This window comes from Plectropomus leopardus, chromosome 19, assembly GCF_008729295.1.
Source record: "Plectropomus leopardus isolate mb chromosome 19, YSFRI_Pleo_2.0, whole genome shotgun sequence".
In the NCBI taxonomy this organism is placed as follows: Eukaryota; Metazoa; Chordata; class Actinopteri; order Perciformes; family Serranidae; genus Plectropomus; species Plectropomus leopardus.
Genome location: NC_056481.1, coordinates 19201552 through 19221165, shown reverse-complemented (window position 1 = coordinate 19221165; position 19614 = coordinate 19201552). Strand labels below are relative to the sequence as shown.

The 19614-nt window shown below is 40.9% G+C and overlaps 2 protein-coding genes across 2 annotated transcripts in view; one reads left to right on the top strand and one right to left on the bottom strand.

Moving 5' to 3' along the window:
* The window catches only part of baiap2l1a (BAR/IMD domain containing adaptor protein 2 like 1a), a 31723-nt gene extending 30948 nt beyond the window's left edge, over positions 1-775 (bottom strand). The window contains exon 1 of the mRNA XM_042507762.1: positions 538-775. Coding sequence (XP_042363696.1) covers positions 538-588 — 51 coding nt within the window. The 5' untranslated portion in view covers positions 589-775. The remainder of the gene's footprint in view (positions 1-537) is intronic.
* A 1266-nt stretch (positions 776-2041) lies between these two features.
* On the top strand, positions 2042-18739 carry tecpr1a (tectonin beta-propeller repeat containing 1a). The gene is given in 25 exon segments (XM_042507852.1): positions 2042-2175; positions 4772-4981; positions 4984-5012; positions 5453-5635; positions 5720-5842; positions 6033-6152; positions 6881-7055; positions 7132-7232; positions 7949-8050; positions 8139-8287; positions 9253-9830; positions 10311-10456; positions 10552-10707; positions 10889-11038; positions 11141-11298; positions 12280-12510; positions 12613-12709; positions 13528-13607; positions 13692-13748; positions 13945-14119; positions 15178-15313; positions 15861-15953; positions 16034-16140; positions 17601-17720; positions 18190-18739. Coding segments are annotated over 24 exon segments (3597 nt in total). The 5' UTR covers positions 2042-2175; positions 4772-4788; the 3' UTR covers positions 18328-18739.
* Positions 18740-19614: the final 875 nt, after the last annotated feature.

The window sequence follows — 19614 nt, the reverse complement described above, 5'->3', positions numbered from 1 at the left end:
GAGCTCTGACTGCATCTTCTTATAGTAACATAATGACTTATTTTGTTGTTGGATTTTACAGGCTGTCATTAAAGAGCAAAACACTTTACAAAAACTGAAAGTTGCTTCACCTAATGATTATTTTTTACAGTGTATAAGCAGAAGGATGGGTTTGTCTTACATGAGGGAAGAAAACTAACAATAAACTACTTTGATAACAAAAAAAGATATTATCATATATCATGGTACTAGATTCTCCTTTTACTTTTATTTGGTGCAATTATGTCCGACCAATTAAATGTATTTAAACTTGTCATACCTTTACTTGGAATACTTACATTTTCAATGCAGAATTTTTACTGTAACTGAGTATTTTTACTTTGAGGTATGAGTAGTTTTACTGCAGTAAATGATCTCCAGCACTGCCTGTGTTAATGTTATTTCTTTGATTTATGGGGATGCATCAAACATGAATATGAACTAAATTTTTTTATCACTTTCAAGGAAACCAATAATCCAGTAGTGATCGATTATATGCTATCGATTACTTTGTCTCACCTTGTAAGTACTCTCAGTGAGCTTGCTCACACCATCTGGAGAGCGAGACATGACGGCAGGTTGCTTTTCAACAAGCCCCAAAATAAAAAAAAAATAAGAAAAACAAAAACAACAACAAAGAGAAAAAAAAACAATCCAAGTGTGACTCAGTCCGCAGAATAAATCCCAGAGCTCCGGTGTGCTCGCTCGCTCCGCAGCCGGTGGCGGACGCACTGACTGACTGACTGACGGACTGACTGACTGACCGGGACACCGAGAGACTTCCCCGCGCGCACACCGATGGAGGAGGAGGAGCGCGAGGGAGGGAGCCGTGACGTCATGATAGGAGTTACACAAATGTAAGTTTTGGTGTGGTGAAATCAAAACGCTATGAGAGAGAGTGTCTTATATGTCTGTGTTCTGCTGTCAGAGATTATGTGCACACACAGATGGCGCTGTCACACGCATGTTTGTGTGTTGTGTCTCTGCAGAGGTGGACCTTAAAATAAAAAAATATGTATTTTATAACTTTTTATAGCTTTTTATTTTCATATACGGTGGAAGAAGTATTCACCTCCTTTACTTAAATAGAAGTCCTGCCACACTTTGAAAATTCACTGTTAAAAAGCAAAAGTCTTACACTAAAAATGTTGCTGAAGTAAAAGTAAGGAAGCATAATCAGGAAAATATACCGTTGAAGTACACAATGAAGGAAAATCTAATGAAAAAAATATCAAAACTATTTAAAGAATAAATGAATGACTGAAAACTAGCACAAAAATGAAAAGAAAAGTTAAAAAAATGAAAAGTGCTCAAATAAAATAATAGAAATAATAATAATAATAAAATATACAGTATATAAATATTGTTCTGTAACCTCATTTTAGTTAATTTTAAGTATTCATAATTATCATAAATAGAATTTTCTGGACATTTTTTTCTAGTTTTAAAAATATAGAATTTTATACAAAAAAATCTTAAAGTTCTTGCAATGTAAAGGACATCTTTTTGCCAAGTTGCTGATTGCATTTGTTTTTTTTTTAAGAAATTAAATCAATTTGTTCAGATTTCAAAGGTTTAAATGTTTGCGAAAGGTGTCTAAGCACTGCATAAGAAAACTAACGTCGATTCAGCTTTCAGAGGGCTAATTTATAACAAAACATTATATTTTATAAACTCTTCTCATGTGTTTCATGCTAAATCTCAATTTGTAAAGTAACTAATAACTACAGTTATCAAACAAATGCAGTGATGTAAAATTTACAATATTCCCCTCTGAAATGTTGTGGAGTAAAAGTATAAGATGGCATGAAAAGAAAATACTCACGTGACGTACAATCACTTTAAAGTTGTAATTACATACAATATTTGAGTAAATGTACTCAGTTACATTCCAGTTGGTAATGCAGCAGCGCCCCTTGCTGGAGGTCACAGCTTCAGACACCTGCTGCTCCTGCAGAGACATCAGCCAATAGGAGTGAAGGAACAGAGGCACTTCCTGTTTCACTTAGCAGAGACTGTGATGGTTACATTTATATCAGAGGAGGAGACCTGCAGCACAGACACAGTATGGTCTAAACAGCTGATCAGTCATCTCTACCTGCTGGATGATCGTCTCACCTGAGCGGCAGACTCACTGTTGATGACAGGAAGATAAAGGTCACTGTGGTAATGTATCTAATGCATCTATAAGTGGAGAGATTAGCCTCTGTGACTTAAGCTGCCACCAGCAGCGAGCCTGAAGCCTGAAGCTGCTGTTATTATAACACGGTGAGAGTTAGTTTAGAGCTACATATCCTCCGAAAGTCACTCACCAGCAGGATATTGATAATACTGTACGGCTGCTAACGTGGAGCTAATGTTGTAGCTCTGCAGTGCTAACCTGCAGCTACGTTAGCATGGATCAAACGTCACGCACAATAAACCTGTGCATTTTACCGTAATGTCGACACTTGGAAGGTTTCTTAATGGTGATTACGATCAGTGTGTGAGCTGCCTGTAGTGTACAGTAAACTGTCCTCCTGTACTGAGTGCACAGAGTGGAGGTGACAGAGGAGGAGACGCCTTGTAGCATCATCATCTGCTGTCTGTTCCGCAGTGTTGTTGTGAAATAGTGAAGACTCACAGCTTTAAACAACCCTCGTTAACTGTCAGTCCATATTGCATCATGCAGGCTCAGATGCTGTGATAACATTAATGTCCAGCAGGATGTAGCCAATGAATGAATTTGGGTCAGAGCCACAGACTGTATTGATAAGGTCAGAGCTGAACTGATGTAAACATACACAGTGAGCAGAGGGGATCATATGACTCTGATTTTTCACGTGCACAGCTCTGATTTTTACAGTTGCATAAGGTGCCAGAGTGCATTAAACAGCATTAAAGTAGAACTTGTTTGTCAAGAAAGTGAGTGGAGGATCCCCCACACCCCCCCAACCCACACCCCCTAACAGAGGTTAAAGCTAAGCCCCAACGTCCTGAAACCCTAGAAAAGTCATAAAATCCCAGAAACATTCTGAAATCAGAAGAATGTCGTTGAGAACATTTGAGAAATGTTTTTAAATCCTAAAAATGTTCTAAAATACTAAAAAAAAAAAAACCCTCTCTAAAATACTAGATGTGCTCAAATCCAAGAAACGTGAGAAAATCTTAGATCATAGAAAAATCATAGAAATGTCCCTAAATCCTAGAAATGTTTTGAAATCCTAGAAACATCCTTAAATCCTAGACCTGTGGTAAAATCCTAGAAATGTTCTAAAATACTACATCATATAGATATATACTAGATACTAGAAATGTCCCACAATCTTAGAAATGTCTCAGAAGTGAGTCTAAAATCCTAATCCTAGAAAATTCCTAAAATCATAGAAAGCTCAGACTATAATGTATCTACTAGTCATGTTTTTTATGACACTGGTGACAACAGAATTTGACTTTTGACCTTTCATGATGCCGTAGAGCAATTATATTTATTTATATTAAGTCACTTTTTAAGTTTTTAAAATAATATTTCCTCTTAGTAGTAGTTTCATTGCCATCATCATCATCAGAACTGTTTTCAAGATTAACTTTCAGCGCCGTTTGAGTCTGGGTCTCACAGTTCTTCAGTCTGCACATATCAGCTCACACACTTTTAACACGGGGTAAAAGTTTAGAGAATCACCGTTATTGGCAAGTATGTGAACACACAAGGAATTCATTCAGGGTTTTTTGTTTTTTGTTGGATTGCTCTAAATGAACTTAGACAAAAATAGACAGAACAGCTGAGATTGAATTAAAGAACAGACAGGACTATCATTATGTAGGACACTGAGGTCATTAGAGTTTATTAAACTAAAACATTTTGGCCTAACTGAAATCTTTTAGACTTTAGAAAAAAAACAACAATACTGTGTTCCTACAACTTGAACTAAACTTGAATAAAAATAAAACAGGAAATGGGAAAGTTTTTGAAATCTTATGTTTGAAAGCATTGAAACCTAAGCAAATTGGCTTGGTTTCTTTCAAAAACCAGTGAAAAGAAGGGAAGAAGGCAATGAGTCACTTAACAAGAAATGGTGCCAAAATTAGCAGAGTTTCGTATAAAATAAAAAGAAAGTAGAAAATTGCCTTAAAACAAGTGTGGAAAAAAGACCAAGAAAAAAAAACAATACAGTGACCTCAAAAACTGCTGAAAATATCTATTTTGTTTGTAATTTAATTTTAAATATATATTTATAAGAATAACAGACACAATTTTCTGGACATTTTTCCCTTGTTCGATAATATCTAAATATTTTTTACCAACAGCTTACATTCAGTTCATTTTCTTGGCAACTTTACACCATCACCATGGTGGACATTTTTTTTGTCAAATTGCTTTTTTTTCCTTTTTGCCATGTTTTCAAAAGAAATTAAACCAATTTTTACATGTTACAGGTTTAAATGCTTGTAAAACAAACATGATGTGGATCCAGGTGCTAAAGGGTTAACCACAGCTCAGTTCAAGTAGTTTTCCTGTGAGGAAGCTGTTCCAGTGAGGCTTGCAGGCACATTACCATTGAATTAAATATATATATATTTAATTTAATTCAAATCATATTATATTTAATTTAATTTATATCTTTCAACCATCTGAACTTAAGACCGCAAAGGTTTCAAAGAGACATTTGTAAGTGTGTGTGTTTCACATTATTGCAGCTGTAAATAATGGTGTCATAGGTGGGATATTTCTGGAACTACAACATGACATATTGTCTCATTCATTGTCCCCCAGTGGTCCCCGCTGCAGCCATGCCTGTCTCCCTGCTGTGGGCGGTGGATGTGTACGGGCGGGTCTACAGCCTGTCCACGGCGGGGGCGCTGTGGGAGCAGTGCCGTGATGCTCAGATGGAGTTCAAGAGAGTGACGGCGGCTCGGCAGTGCTGCTGGGGCATCGCCTGCGACAACAACATCTACCTGAACGTCCACGCCTCGGACCTGCCCGTCCGTATCAGGAGGAGACCTACGAGAACCAGGTGGGTCCGGACCTCAATCAGAGAGAGGTTAAATGGTCTCTCTGTGGCTGCTTTATTTCCTGCACAAAGTGTCCTGAGTGAAATGGAGAATTTGGAGTTCCCCTCCGACATTTGTCATGAGTGGATGAGTGACTGTGAAAGTGCAACATCCTCATCCAGCAGAGTCCCACTTCCTCTGTTGCTAACTCCAGTGCACTGTCACCTGCTGTTTAATCAAAATCCCACACACAGTGAAGGTATAGGCCTACTGTCTGTGGCAGAAAAACTACTGGTTCAATTCCCACTTTCTGTGAATGACTGCAAACGTTTGGATCATCAGTTTGTTGTCACACAGCTGTCACGTCATCAGGTCATGAGGTCACGAGGTCAACACTTTGTTGTGACTTTCCCTTGAGGGTTTATCTCACCACCAGTTTTGACCTCTTCTGTCTTTGTGTCAGCGCTGGAATCCAGTCGACGGTTTCTCAGAGCGTTTGCTGCCCAGCGACCGTTGGCAGTGGAGTGATGTCACGGGTCTGCAGCACCAGCCCCTGGACGGTTTCCAGCTCCCCTCTGGCAGCTGGGAGTGGGAGGGCGACTGGTATGTGGACGAAAACTTTGAGGGCGAGCCCACAGAGAAAGGGGTGAGTGTCCCTGCCTCAGCATCTCTTATGGTCAGTTTACTGCTCCCTGCTGGGATGTAAAGGTGGAGGTGTTTGTGCATGCAGGGGTGGAGCTACGCCATCGACTTCCCCGCCACCTACACCAAAGACAAGAAGTGGAACTCGTGTGTCCGTCGGCGGCGGTGGCTCCGATACAGAAGATACAAAGCTATGGACACCTGGGCCAAGGTGGGTCAACTCTGTCTGTGTCTTTTTCCCTCACAGGGTAAACCACTTTAAATATTTGTGTCTTTGTCATGGCTCCTTTCATGTTAAAATGTGTGAATAAAGCTGTGTCTCTCTCCTCCTGTGTGTGTGTGTGTGTGTGTGTGTGTGTGTGTGTGTGTGTGTGTGTGTGTGTGTATGTGTGTGTGGACAGATCCCGTCACAGCAGACATCTCTACCAGATCCTTTCAGTGACATTAGCTGTGGAGGCTGGGACATCAGCGAGGAGCCCAGAGGACGCCTGTCACTGTGGGCCGTGTCCCTGCAGGGCAAGGTACACACACACACACACACACACACACACACACATACGCAGGTGGCAAGGAAAATATCTGAACATTTGCTTCAGGGAGATTAATAGATATTATCAAAAATGGTTAATAATGTCCTGAAAAAAATTATAAAAGTAATTTATAAATCTCTTAAATATATATTTAAAGTTTTGTAACGGAAAAAAAATCTTATCTTACTTTCTTGAACTTACTTTCTTGATTTTTTTGTTTTGTTTTGTTTTTTACTTTGCTTTTTTTTTTTTTTTTACCTTTGCCTATTTTCAAGTAATTTCCCTGTTACTTTTTTATAAATTTGTTGCTATTTTTAGGCAATTTCTTGTTAAGATGAACAGAATGAGGAAGATTATTAGAAAATGATCAAAAATGAGGGCAAACTGTCCAGAAAAACTCTTTCTGGACAAATTTTCTGCACTTTTTCAGGTCTTGTTTTGTTTGTTTGTTTTTGTTTTTCACTTTTTTTTGGCTTAATTTCAGTTGGGTTTTTTTTTTGTAACTTGTTACTAATTTCTTGGTATTTTTTGGGCCATGTGTTTTTAAGTTGCTCTTTGCTTTCTCCCCATGATTTCGAAAGAAATCAAACCTATTTGCTCTGGTTTCAAAGGGTTAATGCCTGTAGGAAGATCACACACCGTCACATCAGGTACACCACTGTATTAGCAGATAGATCTCTAACTGTCCTGCTCTCACTGTTGCTGCTGTTTCCGTCCAGGTGTGGTTTCGAGAGGGTATCTGTCACCACAGTCCCGAGGGCTCAGTGTGGGACGAGGTGTCTCTCCCCGGGGAGGTGATCCAGATTAGCTGTGGTCCCGGGGACCTTGTGTGGGCCGTGCTTTGGGAGGGGCAGCTCATTGTCAGGGAGGGCATCAACAGAGACTGCCCAGCAGGTGAGAACAGGAAGTGGCTTTATGTTGTTGGGATGTTTAAATAATAAAATACTAAGATTTGTTTTTTGCCTGTCAGGTACATCCTGGGCCGTGGTGGACTCTCCCAGTCCTGATGTTGGAGCCACACATGTCGCTGTGGGAGTCAACGTCGTCTGGGCTCTGACCAAGGACAACAAGGTAAGACCGCTCTGTCTTTATAGAAGACGCTCTACATCAGGCTACTCAGTTAAAGATAGAATTGGGCCGGATTTCAAAACCAGGAAATGTTCAGCCTATTATAAAGTGCTTCACAAAGAGACGAAATAGAACAGAGGTATGATCAAATAAAAATAGCCATAAAGTGGAGAATGTAATTAACTTAATAAAAGCGTACAATATCTTAACAAAAAAACAACAGCACTATACAAATTACAAAAAAAGGGAAAATATTAAAAACATAAACAAACTAAAAAACAGATTGTGAAAATTAAAAGCCTACAATAAAGATCTATCTATTATGAATTAAGCATAGAAACAAAAGTTTAATTTAAAAAAAAAAAAATCTAAAATGTCAGTTATTTTGAATGTTGCTTCAGTGGCAAAACCATCATACAGGTGACGTAACATGTACAGTAAAATTATGTTTTCCACCTTCTGCAAAAACCAAAGTGCTATCCTCTTGCTGTTTTGGTTGAAATACTTCCTTTGTGCCGTAAATGGAGCCTTCACTCCCAGAAGACTGACCCAGTGACAGTCAGAACTACAGAGTGAAAGTGAGGCTGTTTGGGAACCAGCCTGAACACTGATGGTGTAATCAACATTTACTTCATAATGATATGTAAAAGCAAAAAAAAAACATGTCTATTTCCACTTTAACCGGAGTGTTTCCTCTCTGCTCTCTCGTGCCGTTCCAGGTTTGGTTCAGACGCGGCGTGAACTCACACAACCCCTGTGGCTCGGGCTGGATCAGCATGGTAGGAGAAATGATCATGATCAACGTAGGACTCAACGATCAGGTGAACTCACATGACATCACACCCTGCACAGCACTGTCCTCTCAGCCGGCAACATATTTAAGTCAACCTGTTGTTGTTGTGGGTGCAGGTGTTGGCGATCAGCTGTGAGGATCGGGCGGTGTACTTCAGACAAGGTGTGACCTCCAGTGAGCTGAGCGGGAAAACATGGAAGGCCATCAGCGTCCCCCGAGACGGAGACCGATCTCACTCCAGTGCCAGCGCCAGCAGTCTGCAGAGGTGGACACGCCTTATCGGTTACATTCACGCCAGTATTTCCCTGTTATTCCATATGTGACAATATTCTGAATTTGATGTGGTCATGTAAACAGCATATTCCATTTAAATATTCCAAATTAGGCCATTTTCCAAATTGATCATTTTCCAGTTAAGACATGTGGGATATGCTGGCATTGTTTGGGTTTTAGGAGCATTATTTGGACAGGTATACAGCCAATTTGGAATATGCATGCCTTTGTCTATTTACGGTCAGCTCTGCACGTTGTCTTGGATACATTGTACACAAACCAAATAGTCAACAGTTTGCAAAGCTGTGGGCTCGAGATGCATACAAATGAAAATCCTACATTTCTGGTCGCTGCTTTTTAAACATGAGGAAACACTTGGATATCAATAGTTTTTGGGATATGAGCAAATATCATATCACCGACCTTTTCAGGAAGTTGACGGAATGAAAGAGAGAGTCCAACAAGCCAGTTGGAAACTAAAACTATTTTTATGCAATATAAGAAGCAAAATAAGAAGCAGCTCCAGCTGTTCTACTTTTCCATATTTTGCCATTGTGAATGACACGTTAGAACACATTATCAGAATATGCACGGCTGCATGTAAACAGGAGTGTTAGTGGAATATTCATTTTCATTAGACGTGTAAACAACTTAGTAGGAATGTGGACCTGACTACATTCTGAAAAACTGACTATTTTTTGCATGTAAACATACTCAGTGACACACACACAGATACACACAGACTTCAGAAATAGAAGCGCACACACATTACCACTTTACTAACATACCAAACATTTATCACAACACGATTACACAGAATACAATGTTTTGCATTAAATGTGCTTAAATGAATAGAATCAGGATTATAGTAGATTACAGACGTGTTTTCAGTGCAGACTGTAATGTCAACAGATTGTTCAAAATCTGAAAAGTTTGCTCTCCCTCTTTGTCTCTCAGCGCTGGATGTTTCTTCAGCGGCGAGGTGCGTGCTCCTTCAGTAGCCAGCGACGTGGAGTCAGACACGGACAGAGGACCTACAGACCGAGCCAGCCATCCCGTCTCCTCCACGTCCCCTCAGTCCTTTGCTGACGCCCCCACAGACCAACCTGTAGATGCCCCCAAACCCCGCATCCCCAAAGTGACCAGTGACAGCTTCATCTCTGAGCTGGTCTCTGACAGAGAGCCAGGAAAGAGCTCCAGAGAGAACGCTCCAGCTGTCCTGGAGGAGGAGCCCGTCCCTGGAGGAGAAGAAGAGGTCAAAGCCATCTCCCACAGCCAGTCTGGAGCTCCTTTGGACCCCCAGTGGAGTAACGTGGATCTGGAGGAGGCGCAGGTCCAGCAGGTCCAGGCCGGAGGAGCAGCGGTGGACTCAGCGGACACCTGCAGCCTGTCATCAGTGGCCACGTACACTCTGACCATGGAGGATCTGTACGGAGCAGACGAGCACCCTCTGTGGGCGTGGGTCAGTGCAGGCGGCTGCTCCGTGGACTCCCACTCCCAACTCAGCTGGTTCAACTGCTCCATCAACGCTGCATGTGAGTCACATCAAACAGCTGTATAGTGATTGGTTGAGCTGTTAGACTATGAAGTTCCTCTGCAGGCAGCGATTAAAAACTAATCTTAGCTCATCGGTTTAGTATTTAGAGGTATTTTCCATGAAAAAACTCTACATGCTTTATGCCTTTAAATGGCTCCAATGTAACTTCACACCTTTGCCTTATTTCTTAATGTTCCAACGGTCATGAAATTCCTGGGAAAGTTATGAAATTAGAAAAACAGTTTTAAATACACGTTGTTTTGGCTGCTCTCTGCTCTTACTCTTTAACATTGAATCAAGGCTGTGAAGAATTTCAGCAGAGAGCTCCAACACAAACTTGAGCCCGTGTACTGTAACGTCACTATTCAACAACGTCATGTAACATGTTAGCTCTGAAGTCAAGGACAGCAGTCTCCAGAAAACCTGTGCTGCAAGTCTGTCCATGTTGTTATTGATGTGTCCTCTGTGTCCTCTCCAGCTTTGGTCCAGTCAGTCCAGTCCATGAGCCTGTCTGTGAGTCCGGCTCAGACGGCAGCCTGGAAGAGACAAATCTTTGAGCAGCTCAGCGAGAGGACCAAGAGAGAGATGGATAACTTCAGACACTATGAACAAGCCATAGAACAGGTATAACAGCGGGACATTTTTCTCTGACTCTGTCTCTGTGTGATGTGTCTTTATTTGTCACAATTTAATTCATCGAACGCCTTCCCACGCTGCAGTCTGTGTGGGTGAAGAAGGGGACCATGCAGTGGTGGAGGGACTGGAAGCCCCACAAGTGGATTGATGTTCACTTTGCCCTGGAGCAGTTCTCAGGACCCGAGGGCAACAAGGACGGCATCCTCTTCATCTACTACAACTTCTACGAGGAGAAGAAGGTGATGAACGTGTGTGTTACACAATACGTGACAGTTCCAGAAGCCTTCTAGAGGCGAATGTTTGTTTTGATCATGTCAGTGCCTGTAGCTGTTAACAAAATATAAATGAGTCCCTGCTGACTTTCTCGTCTTCTTTCTTCGTCTGTAGACTTTATTTTTTTACTTTCTTCCCTCTCTACAGTATCTGCACGCCTTCATCAACGAAATCACCATTCTGGTTCCTGTGCTCAGCGACTCCAAACACACGTTTGCCGTGTACACTCCTGAGCGCACCAAACAGAGGTGGCCCATCAGACTGGCGGCAGCCACAGAGCTCGAGATGCATGACTGGGTACGTACGGGGAGCAGAGGCACAGGGTGATTTAAGTGCTCCCCGTATGATGTGCACCTTCTTTTTGTCCTCATCACGTCTCATCTGTCCTTCGCTCTGCAGCTGGCATTGTTGAGCATGTCGTGCTGCGACTCCAGGGGGATCCAGGGTCCTCCGTCCAAACAGGCCATGTGGTCGGTCACCTGTAAAGGAGACATCTTTGTGTGTGAGCCGTCTCCTGCTCTGGAGGCCATGCCGTACCCCACACCCTGTGACCAACTGTAAGAACAAAACCTGGAAGCAACATCACACTAAAGCTTGTCTTGTTTGACATATTGTCTTTATCTCAAAGGGTGGCTCAATTTTTTTGTTGACTGATCGATTTTTGGAGGTTTGACTCTTTGCCTTCCCCAAGTTTTCCCAAAATGTATTTATTTGTGTCAACATCAGCATCTGCGGTCACATTTTGATTTTCTAGTTCTGGAGCGACATTTCTCTCTCTGCAGTGTTCTTGCAGAGTGCCATGCGCAGTCAAAGTGTAACTTAAACTTTCAGTACTTCGTGTAGTTTTAGTGTTTTCTATCATTTTTTTCAAACCACTTTAGATGAAACGGGCTGCATTACAGTGGAACCTGCACACATGGCGACCCACTTAACAGCAGCTGAGGAAAGTTTGCTGTCACTCGCCTCTGCAGCAGCTGCTCCTCTCATCTATTGATCTAATCTGATCAGCTCAATAATCCATTAGAACTCAATAAACTGCTGCTGAGGAAATAATAATAAGTCATGAAAAGTTCTGCCTGCTCTTATGAGCCTGCAAAAACATCTGAATTCAGATAAGGGACAAAAATAATTATATATTCAGTTACAATCATTCAAATTTTGGTGGAAGTTCAAATGTTTTAGCGTCAAGATGCTCTTTGCTAACACCCCTCTAAAAACGGGACCTGATGTCGGTTTCTGCATGATGACGTTACTCCGTATAAACCCCAACGCCAGCCTGATGTGTCTCTTTGTAATGTAGATAAGCCCTCTGTGAGAACTTTGTGTTATCGATCTTCCAAATGAGCTAAATTAGCCTCTGAGCACCTAACAACCGGCAGGGTAAAGTAAAATAAATAAAAAACCCAAACTAACTCTTTCAGTTAGTATTAATTAACACTGCTGAATTTGTGTTTCCACTTGAAAAACCTTTAAAAGAACGCAGACAGAGCTGCCCTTTAATCCCTTATACTTTCTGAGGCCTTGTTTCCTGTGTTCAGGTTCTGGCGTCAGGTCGGAGGTCACCTCCGTGTGGTGGAGTGTAACAGTGTGGGCATTGTGTGGGGGATCGGCTACGACCACACGGCATGGGTCTACACTGGGGGCTATGGAGGAGGATTCTTCCAGGGCCTGGCCAGCAGCACAGACAACATCTACACACAGGTGGACGTCAAGAGTGTCTACATCTACGAGAACCAGAGGTGGAACCCCGTCACTGGATACACCAACAGGTACACATAAACCTTTACCAGAACACACTATGATGTGACAAACAAATACAACGTGTTGTTTTTGATAGTGTGATGTGCAAAGTGACTTGTTTTTGATTTCAGAGGGCTGCCTACAGACCGCTACATGTGGAGTGATGCATCAGGACTACATGAATGCACAAAGACAAACACTAAACCCCCCTCCCCTCAGTGGACATGGGTACGTAACTCAAAAAACATCTAAAAAGAACTCTAATTTAAGACAAGACAAGATAATCCTTTATTCCTCCCACAGCGGGGAAATGTGCAATATTATAGCAGCAAATGGACAGTGCAGACAGGAAGCATCAGTGAAAAACACACGTGGCAATATAAAAATAAGTAAGTATTGGTAAAAATGAAAAAGTACACAGTATAACTCAGTATAATAAGTAAACTATGAAACTGCAAAAACACAAAGCAATTTAATAAGTAAACAAAAAAACACAGAAAAAAAGGTAAGTATTAAAAAAGTAATATAATAAATTAGGCAGGCTGGGTGGATGATTCACATTATTGAACAATGGAGGTGTAGTATAGAGTTTAATTTGCAAAGATTCATAACACATCATTAATTCATTTGTAACGTATCAACTTGTAGAGAATAACTTTTGTAATTTGTACATCTGTATCAATTTTGTGTTACTACTTTGATTAATAATGCAATCTTTTTTTTATCATGTATGATTAGTGCAATTTAACAGAGGTGGTATCTCCATAACCTAATTATGGCTTCGAGCCTCTCTTACAAAATGTCTTTTATTTACACATGTATGTGCGAATAAATACAGCTACACACACACACACACACACACACACACACACACACACACACACCACACTATTAGATGCCCTGTGGTGATCTGAAACCAGTTCTGTGGTGGCCGCATTATCTTCCATCTTTCCATTTTGAACAAACTATAAATATGTGTTCTGAAATTATCTTAAACCAGAACTACAGATATGTGTTTCACTTCCTGTGTGTGCTGCTGTCTGCAGGTGTCTGACTGGTCTGTGGACTACAGCGTCTCCGGGGGGACGGACAGAGAGGGATGGCAGTATGCAGCTGATTTTCCAGCGTAAGTTTCACTTCCACCTGTGTCAGTTTGATCAGGCCGCTGCCCTCGTCATGCTGACCTCCTTCCTCTCTTCTCTCTTTGCAGGTCTTATCACGGATATAAAACACTGAAGGACTTTGTGCGTCGCAGGCGGTGGGCCAGGTACTAAAAAAAGGACCACTGTCGTGTTAGTTTGTTAGGCAGGTTCACGGTGGTCTGACAGTGTCCACTTGACATATGCAGCTTTTGGTAATATTTAAAGTCAGCACAAATTCTTAAAATGCTTAAATATGCTCATCACAATACAGATCTTTAAATTGTGTGCAGCTCCGAACCTTGTGTTTGTCCTCGTGCACAGGAAGTGTAAACTGACCACCACAGGACCCTGGCAGGAAGTTCCTCCCATCTCTCTGAGTGATGTCACCATCCTGCCATGTGCAGCTCAGAGCAATGTGGATGTGGTTCCTCTGTGGGCCATCAGCAACAAGGGAGACGTGCTCTGCAGACTGGGAGTCACCACGCTCACACCTGCTGTGAGTCACATGACACCACATGTACAAATACAGACACCCCTAAGACAGGTTTAAAAAGCCGCAGATATGTGTGAGATCCTAACAGAGGCCTTCCTGGAACAAAACTGCAGGAGGACATCTATTATCATGGCTAATAGTAATATGATAATATCTTTAGAGTGTAATGTCTTCAGTTTCTTTAGAGTTTACAAAGCGCTTTGACAAACAAAGCAAAAGCAGAAATAGGATACATAGAAGACAATATAAAATAAGAAAGCTTTACTTAGTGAACACAAGCGAGACAAAATGAGGGTGGAGTCAGGATCAAATTAAAACAAGAGGACAAATAATGCAAGATGCAGGACACAAAATGTCAATATAAATGAATACAGATAAATAGGCCATAAACTACAAAAGCATTAAAAGGAAATAAAAGAAATAAAATATAAATAAAATAGGCAAAATAAATTAAAATAAACAAAAGGAAATAAAAGAAAAGAAACATAAATGAAATAGGTAAAATAAATTAAAATAGACAAAACGAAATAAAATAAATGAAACATAAATAAAATAGGTAAAATGAATTAAAATAAGTAAAAACACAACATCAAATACAAGCAATCAAAAAAATGGGTTTTAAGGAGTGATTTAAAAGAAGTCACTGATTTTGCAGGCCTTATCTCCTCAGGCAGGTCTTTCCAAAGCCGAAGGGCCCTGATGGCAAAGGCACAGTCACCTTTAGTTTTAAGCCCAGACTTTGGAACGACTTGAAGGGCCCCACCTGAGGATCTGACGCTTTGTATTGGCTCATGTGGGGTCAACATTTTGATTATGTAGCTTGAGGCCAGACCCAGCAAGCTTTAAAAGTGATCAGTAAAATATTAAAATCAATTTTAAAATGCACAGGGAGCCAATGGAGAGAAGCCAGAATTGGGGTGATGTGATGTTGTCTGTTAAAACCAGTAAGGATCCTAACTGCTGCATTCTGAACTAGTCTGAGGCGGGAGAGGGACACCTCCTGTGCAGCTGCAAAAGAATCTATTTTAAAACACTCTGCCATTCCTCTGTATGTCTCTCAGGGGTCCTCGTGGCTGCATGTGGGAACCGATCAACCTTTCAAGTCCATCTCCATCGGAGCTGCCAGCCAGGTCTGGGCCATCGCCAAGGACGGCTCTGCCTTCTACAGGGGGTCGGTGTCTGCACAGAGTCCAGCAGGTTAGTGGGAACAACAGAGGGCATCAGAATCCAAAGATTTAGACTGAACCCTTTGAAACCTGGATAGTCGTCATATTTCTCGTGCTGCATTCATATGCCTTTCAAAAGTGTTTAAATCTTAGAAAATTGGTTTAATTAATATTAAAAACATGGGGAAAAAAGGCAATGAGCAACTTGGCAAGAAATGTCATGCAAACTGCAAAAAAATAGTACTTTTAGAGATTTTTTTTCAGAATTATTGTCATTTTAAGCAGTTTTTTTTTCAGGCATTTCCCTTTTTTATTTTTATTTTTTTACCTTCCTGTTATTTTTTATGTTTCCAATTTTACTCATTTTCAGGTATTTTTTTTGTACTTTTTCTTAATTTCTTGCTCATTTTTTTTGTAATTCTTCTTCTTTAGTTGGTCATTGCTCTCTTCCCATGCTTTTGAATGAAATCTAGCCAATTTGCACAGGTCAAAAAGGCTTTAAGAAACAAAAGTTGTCATCTATTGATGCTGATTTCCATATATATCATTACATTCTGACATGTTGTCACCCTCTGCAGGAGACTGTTGGTACCACATCCCATCCCCATCCAAACAGAAGCTGAAGCAGGTGTCTGTTGGGAGGACGTCAGTCTGCACTGTGGATGAAAATGGTAAAGCATTCAGAGCTCAGCTTAATGCAAACATTAATGTCAGTAAGTACAGATGTAGCTGATATCTTTGAGTTTTTCAGGTAACCTGTGGTACCGTCAGGGTGTGACCCCCAGCTACCCTCAGGGCTCCTCCTGGGAGCACATCTCCAACAACGTACGCAAAGTCTCAGTGGGGCCTCTGGACCAGGTCAGTGCCACCAGAACTACTCATAGTGTCTACAGTGTGCTGAATGATAGCTGTGGATGTGATATTGAATAATCAGCAGTTTTTTAGTCTTTGTTCCTGAGGATTGGATATTCTTTGTTGTGTGAAGCATCATCAAACATTAATACACAATGGTCCATTTTTACATTTGACCTCAGTCAGTTTCTGGGCGATAGTTTGTCTCTTTATTATTTGAACTTTAAAATGAAAGTTCCAAACAAATTTCTCTAAGTTATCACTTTCCAAAATGTATAAATACATAAATCCACCATATAAAAAAATGTCAATCACTGTGTGTTGTATGTTGTGAAGCAGGTGGGCCCAAAATGCAGGAGACAGCAAACAACAGGAACTCGATTAGATCAGTCTTTATTCCGGGACAAGTGAATATCACACAACCAAAACAGGGATCCAAGTGAAATTGAAAACCAACATACAAACCAGTCTGACGAGGGGATGACGTACAGGTGAGGGGAGTAAGGGGAGGAGACAGGAGAGCAGGCAGGGAGCTGATTGGCTGGGAAAAACTCAGGAGCAGTGAAGGACGAACGAGGCTGAGGGGGGACAGGTGTGTAGATGGATACATGAGGGAGCACAGGAGGAGAAGAACACAGCAAACCGAAACCCCAAAACCAAGAAAAACACTGTCTTCATTAATAAAAAGTGACCCTGTGAAAACAAAGACAGACTCGCAAAACAAAGACAACCTAAATGAGTCTATCAGAGACACTTAGTCCAGTCTTCCCAAAAGTCTGAAGGCATCAGGACACAGCAGACTGGGACACTGTGCATTTTGTTTGTTTGGGGACATCTCTGGCGTTATGTTTTCAGATTGTCCATCTTTCTGTCTTTTCCATTTTTGAAAATATCCATATTTTATACAAAAAAACCCGACTTGTATTATACTGCACCAGTTGTGTGCTGTTGTTTTAGCACCGTGTTTAACAACACTAATCAATCAATAAATCAGAATGTTTGCTAAATAAAGTTTTCTTCATTTCAGTGTAACAGGGCATGACTCAGGAAAAATATGTATACAGTATTAATATAGGAAATATTTCAGAATAAAATACTTCAACAGGCTAAAGTCCCAAGTATTTAGTGTGACCTCCCTCTCCACTTTGCGTGTCTTGAACTCTCTTGGGTAGACAGTAGGCGATTTACAATACTAGTCTTCTGGTGTATTTATACCAGGTTGCATTCAAGACACGTCCAAAGCTCAGTATTAATTGTTTGAGCTACCTTTTGTTATGTTTGTATGATTCCATGTTTCAGACTAAATATTGACATCATTTTGTGGGTAAAGTATTCGTTTAACACCTTTCAATAACTGACTTGAAGTCTTCTCTCCATACATGATGTGAGAATGGACAGCTGTGGTTGTAAACTGACTAGTCTCAGGAGGCGGTTATTGTAGTTTCGTTTCCTTGTTTTTGGTGCAGGTTTGGATCATAGCAGACAAGGTTCAGGGCAGCCAGAGTCTGAGCTGTGGGACCGTCTGTCATCGACTCGGAGTCCAACCCATGGAGCCCAAAGGACAGTCCTGGGACTACGGCATCGGGGTAATTCATTCATTCATTCATTGAAAAGTGCAAAGAAGGTGTTCACATGGAGGGGACTTTTACTTTGTAAAATCTCAGGGAGATATTTTTTATTAACTTTTATTTAAATTTTTCACTTGAATTTTCACTGAAAAAGCTGCTGAGAACTTGCTGTATACGATGTTGAAAGTTTCAGTTTTGATTTAACATTTGCTAAAGGCATTTAAACAAAGTTTTGTGTTGGAGTTTGTTCTATTCCAAATTCTAAGTAATGACAGAAAGATTTTTGTTTTTATCGTAAATATATATTGGTTCCAAATATCAGTTATCTGTCTCATTAACAGTATCGGTAACAGCCCTGAAAAAACAATGTTGGTCGACACCTACTGATTTCCGTCTGTCTGTCTGTCTGTCTGTTTGTCTGTCTGTCTGTTTGTCTGTCTGTGTGTGTGTGTGTGTGTGTGTGTGTGTGTGTGTTTGCGTGTGTCAGGGTGGATGGGATCACATCACGGTGAGAGGGAACTCTATGGAGCCGCCTCGTGTCCGTCTGCCCTCTGTGACAGGCCCCGCCCCTGTCAGGAACACCGAGGTCAACGGCAATGCTGCGGGATGCTCCACACACACATGAAAACACACACACATCCTGTACAGAGACAACTTTGTAGTCATTGGTAGTTTCTGTGTTGGAGTAGCAGCAGTGATAATTCAGCTCCAGGCTGTGGAGGAGATCCTTCAGTGTCCACATCTCTGCAGTCAGTGGGACAGAAACAATCTGTCTCCTTTTCTCTGGAGACAAATTTTAATCTCTAAATGTTTTTACAGAGCTCTCCGGACATTACCGTCTTTGGTCACTGACACTGAACTTGATGGTCTCAATGCATTTTTGTCTTTTTATTTATATTTATTGTTTTTTTTTTTTCCGTTGGTTTCTGTATATATAATAGTTCCTCATGTATGTGGAAGGGTGATATTTTTATGAGTTAGGTTGTTTTTTTAAAGGGAAGAAATGAGTTTACTGAAGTTACCGCTGCTGAGCTGCTGAGCTGCTGAGCTGTCAGTGCTGCTGTTGGATACAAAATTAAAAATGATGTTTGATGTTGGTGAACACATTGATATAAGCCTGTGATTGGCTGCACACTTCCTGTGTGATACTGTTTTCAAAATACTGTTGCTGCGTGAAACTAGTCTCCCATAACCCGACTTTCTTTCTCCAGAATTTGTTTTAGCGTTCTGCATGAAACTTTTAATGTTTTATGTTGCGTTTTCTTTTGTACCCCCAAAAAACAAGTTCCTTCTTTGCATTATTTTTCAAGAGCGCTTTAGCTGCCTCTGGGTTTTGTGTCGCTCAGAATGACTGTGATTGGTTTAAAGAAATACAAACAACCTAGAGCATTTATTTTTTTTCATTAGTGCTTTCTCCAGTGTCGGCATAGCAACAGACAACATGCTGGAGCAGAGTTAAGTCTGACTGATCTGGAAACAGAAAAACTGATAACAGGACAGAGCGGCAGTATGGGCTGCTGATCTGACACATCTGTATAATTTCATAACACATGGACGCAGCATCTTTGTGCCCTGCACTGGTTTTTAATGAATGGGCTTTCAGAAGCCTAAATTTGGGTTTATTGTGTGCAATAGTCCTGCCAGTTGTTCAGAGCGAGAAAAAAGTAGTGAAACCTGATACATGCTGAGACATGTAAATCAAAGCATGCACCCAAAAACCTCTCTATAAGATTTAGTGTGAGGGGGTTTTTTTGTGTGCAATTGAAACTCTTGTGAATAAAAACAGTACACTGTATTTTTTTCAGGAAATTTCGAAGGTGTTCTCGTTGACAACAGGTCAGCATGTAGCAGCTGTAACTTTCTTTATCTGTGCTGGCTCCTGCTTGCCTTGTACAAACAGCTGACTGATGTT